At 51.8% G+C, this 4432-nt stretch overlaps 1 protein-coding gene across 1 annotated transcript; it reads left to right on the top strand.

The window, feature by feature from the left end:
• The first annotated feature begins 1146 nt into the window (after nucleotides 1-1146).
• On the top strand, nucleotides 1147-3175 carry LOC123082372 (protein FAF-like, chloroplastic). The gene is made up of 2 exons (XM_044504716.1): nucleotides 1147-1301; nucleotides 1423-3175. Exon 2 carries the CDS (start codon nucleotides 1476-1478, stop codon nucleotides 2757-2759), a length of 1284 nt encoding a protein of 427 aa, XP_044360651.1. The 5' UTR covers nucleotides 1147-1301; nucleotides 1423-1475; the 3' UTR covers nucleotides 2760-3175.
• Nucleotides 3176-4432: the final 1257 nt, after the last annotated feature.

Raw genomic sequence — 4432 nt, 5'->3', positions numbered from 1 at the left:
TTGATGAAAAAAAACTTCCGTTTGAAACCATGCAAAGCAACATGGAATTCTAGTATGCAAATGCCTAAAAACTATAGTTGCGTGCATCACAATGATGCAGATGCCGGGGTTTACCCTTCTTTTAGAAAAAAAACTTATAAACCAAGGGAATTCTAGCGGCGTTTCCAAAATATCATTCCTAACTTTTTATTTTGAAAATCATTGTATTATTAATGCATCATTCTTGTAGCCAGAATTTTTAGATGACGGACTAGGTAGTCTTTTTTCTAGACCTTGGTAACTTTTTACTTTGAGATGACTACATCAGTATTCAAAAAGGGGAATATGAATAGAAAAAGGTGTGGTGGTAGTGCGGCGTTTCTGCTCCCGAGCTCATCTGCACCCGCCCTTACGAAAAAAAAATCAAAAACAAATACTAATTTTTTTAAAAAATCCAATTTTTTGTGTGGTAGATAAGTTTATGCGTGAGGTGCGCTCCAAGTTTCAACTCATTTGAACATCTGAACAACTCTCAGTAAAAAAGACAAATTCAAGGTCTGTAAAAAAGTTTACTGTTCACACACTGTTCTAACCTGATTTTTTATTTATTTTTTGCTGAGAGCTGCTCGAATGTTCAAATAAGTTGAAATTTGGAGCGAACCTCACGCATAAAATGATTTTTGATTTTTTTTTTGAATTTTTTAGATTTTTTCCTGACCGGGTGCAGATGAGCCTGGGCACCGAATTAGGTTTTCGGTGGTGGTAGTAGCTAACACCTATTGCTTTGTCGTATTTTGAGAGCACATTGAAACCAAAACACATCTCTACCAAAAAGAAGGGTGTGGAGTGTGTGGTGGCATCTGCTTTTGACTTTGGCTGTTGCTTCCTTCCCATAGAATGGACTGATCCTCTTTCAAATTTAGGCGACTAACATGCAGCTAAACTGCAATATGAAATGCCAAGCAGAATTTTAGCAGAAGAAAATGCCAAAGTGTAATGCTCTGTTTTCCTTCGCCTTTTTCGCAAGTTATGGTGGCGGAGGCAAGTAGTGCGGGGGAGCATGGGCCCCCTCTCCTTCGGCCTTGGACGGCCAATGGCACCCATTCTCCTCTCCTTTCCCCCGCCTACAAATAGCCCTCGGAGCTCAGCAAACCAAATCATACATGCCAGCAACAGAGCAGCTTCTTTCCTGTGTCAAAAACAAGAAGATCCCAGTTCAAAAAAAAAAACAAGAAGATCAGCCAGTGATCGCCTCCCAAAACAACTCTCAAAAACCCAAGTTTTTCCAGGCCTTCTCGTGGTGTCTATCGACGTTCCTTGAGGTAAGAAGAAAGCTGCCACAACGCCTGCTCTTCTGGCCCTTGCATGTTTTTTAAGTCGAGAAAATGCACTGCGAGCCGTTCATCTCTTGCTCACCTCTCTTGTGATCTTGCTTCTCCACAGGGAGCAGCCTTTCGCTACTGCCGCCACTCCACATCTTCCCACGCAAGGCGAAGATGTCGGTGGCCGTGTGCCGTGGCCCGGCCGTGCCGGCGTTCGAGACCCCCGCCTGGCTGCGCCCGGCTGAGCTGTACAAGCCGGAGGCGGCGGTGGCCGACGACCGGCCTGCACAGGTCGACGTATGGAATGCCATCCAGGCCGACGTGGTCGACAGCAAGGCGGCCGCCGCCAAGAAGCCGTACGTCAGCCCGCGCGTGCGCCGGTCCATGAGCCAGAAGAGCCTCGAGGTCTGCACCGAGAGCCTCGGCTGCGAGACCGGCTCCAGCGACTTCACCGACGCCGTCGACATGGCCTGCCTCTTTGGTGCCTCGCCGCTGCCGACGGCGCCCGGCGAGGCAGAGGAGTCCTTCTGGGAGGAGAGCAGTGCCGCACAAGAAAGCTGCTACCCGGGCGAGGTCGACCTCGTGGCGGTGAACTACCACTCCTCGGCCGGGAGACGGTCGCCGCGCCGCTCGTTCCCGCCGCCGCTGCCGTCCATGTCCAGCCGCGACGGGCCGTGCCTGAAGATGTGCTCGCGCCGCCAGGACGGCCGCCTCGTCGTCGAGGCGGTGGTGGTGAGGCCGCGCGGGTACCTCCAGGCGAACCGCCAGGGCGGCCGCCTCTGCCTCTCCTTCATCGAGTGCTCTGCCCGTGGGCAGAGCGGTACGAGCAAGAGCGCGGCCCCGGCCGAGGCGTCCTACTTCGTCCCGGTCGTGGAGGGCAAGTGCGAGCCAGAGCAGGGGGTGGCCATGCAGGTGGAGGAGGAGGAGGAGGAGGAAGACGAGGAGGAGGTGGAGGTGGTGGACAGAGGCACCATGGTGGAGGTGAAGGTCAGCTCGCAGCCGCAGGCGCCCGCGGCCGCCAAGGTGCACCGGTCGACGCTCGTGATCAACAAGTTCGTCGGGAGCACGCCCTTCACCTTGGAGCAAGCGCGGTGCCACGCCGCCGACGCGCCGCACCCCGAGCCGTCCGCCCGCGAGGAAACCCCAACGCTGCTGCGCCGGGTGCCCTCGTCCACGACGACGCTCGCGGCCGCGGTCGCGGTGGCGTCGACCGAGACGGGCGCGCCGCACGCTCCCGTCGACGGCGACGACAGTGACGAGGAGGACGAGGACGATGAGTGCGGCGGACGGCACCACCGCGCGTCGGCCCTGGCCGCCGCGGACACGAAGCAGCAGCTCCTGCTGTTCACGTCGCGGCGGGGCGACAAGCACGACCTGCTGCAGAGCGTGCGGCGGTGCCGGCAGCTGCGGCAGAAGCCGCTCTTCATCCTGGAGCAGTACTGCATTGCCACCTCCTAATCGCACGCACATGCGCTCACCCGAAGCAAAGCACGAGACAAAACATGTACAATCACTCACAGCATTTGCACTGCTGCTAATGCGATACTTCGGTTGCATTTGCATTTGCCTTAAACTAATCGAGCACGCACGCCTACAATTCCCGTCCCAGATCCCAGATAGTTAGCCAGTGGGATAATAACAACCTTAATCCGTGGCCACAGTGGCTGCCTGCTGCATGCATGCCGGGCTTTTTTGTGACACATGTCGCTCTTTTTTCCCTGATCGATCGATCGGTCGGGTCGCCGTTTGGCCCCGGTGCATGCAGCGGCTAGCTCTGCTTCCGGCCGGCGTGACCGCTAGTACTGCACTCGTGATGTATTTCCAGTGTGATTTGAGTAATTATTCAATGAATTAACAGATTGTTGGCTGTATAACAGATTGTTGGATGTATTTCCAGTGCCATTTTCATGCATACGCATCATGTGCAATGATGGGGTCGTGCCGCCGGCTTCCGTTTCCGTTTTATCCGTGATGAGAAGATCGTGACGGCGTGCGTGCCGAATAATCGACGTGCTTTGAGACAAAGCGAGAGAGGGAGCGCGAACTAGCATAGTTTGGTCTGCCACTTCGGGTAGCCCTACAGTGATCGATCGATCGACGATCGTGCAGAACGGATAGATGCACATGACGCAGTGGCGAAGCCACATGAGCTGTGTAGTCCATTGACTACACAGCTTTTTTGCAAAAAACATCCTGCAACAAATAATCATCATGCAAAATATCCTACAAATGTATACTCCTGACTACATAAGATTCAACTGACTACACATGATTGAATTTCTGGCACCGTCACTGATGACGCTGATTTTGCCGCCTACCTCATGCATTCCTCGATGCGTGCCCATTTTCCCGAAAAAATTCAGACCTATTATTATAAAGATTCATCGGAAGTACGAAACAGAGGCCTCATTCGGTTTGGAGGATTTTCGTAGGAAAAACATAGGAATAAGGATTCCAGAGGAAAATTTTCTATGTATGCATTCGGTTTGTAGGAAATGCGTGCAGGAATTTCGTAGGAATACTACTCATTTCCCGTGTTTTTTGAGGAAACTACACATCCACTCAAAGCTCATTTTACGCGTAGGAACGAGGCAAGTCAATTCCTTAGGATGGCAAGTGCCATCCTATCATATTCCTATACTACTCCTAATTCCTACGTTTTGATTTCCTCCAAACCGAATGAGCCCTAAGCATAATAAAATTTACATCAATGTCTCGTCTCTAGTCCGCCGAACAACCGGTACCGTCAGAACGAGCTTGTGCACAAGTCGGCAAGTCGCTACACCGATCGAGTTGGGGGTGGACTAACGAGCAGCTCGGCTCGTTAAGCTCGTGCTCGTTAAGGCTCGGCTCGTTAAGCTCGTTAAGATTAACGATCAGAAAACCTTGCTCGGCTCAGCTCGTTTGAAGCTCGTTAAACTCGTGAGCGCTCGCGAGCACTCGTTAACAGATTATATTGTGTTACGATATATATGATGAATGTGTAGGTGTGGTTTTCAAGATGAAACATGGTGACTGCAAAACAAATGCAGTAGTTTGTTGCCTCATATGTCGATTAGATTGAATAGATGCGCTAAGATGCTACAAAAAGTTTGTCACGTAAGATGAAAAATATGTGTTGTGTTGTTACT

Source organism: Triticum aestivum, chromosome 4A, assembly GCF_018294505.1.
Source record: "Triticum aestivum cultivar Chinese Spring chromosome 4A, IWGSC CS RefSeq v2.1, whole genome shotgun sequence".
In the NCBI taxonomy this organism is placed as follows: Eukaryota; Viridiplantae; Streptophyta; class Magnoliopsida; order Poales; family Poaceae; genus Triticum; species Triticum aestivum.
The sequence above is the reverse complement of the archived record's forward strand: the minus strand, read 5'-3'. Positions and strand labels throughout refer to the sequence as shown.

What these genes read in the sequence shown, in the direction of transcription:
- LOC123082372 (XM_044504716.1), top strand. Translation starts at nt 1,476, where the DNA reads ATGTCGGTGGCCGTGTGCCGTGGCCCGGCCGTGCCGGCGTTCGAGACC.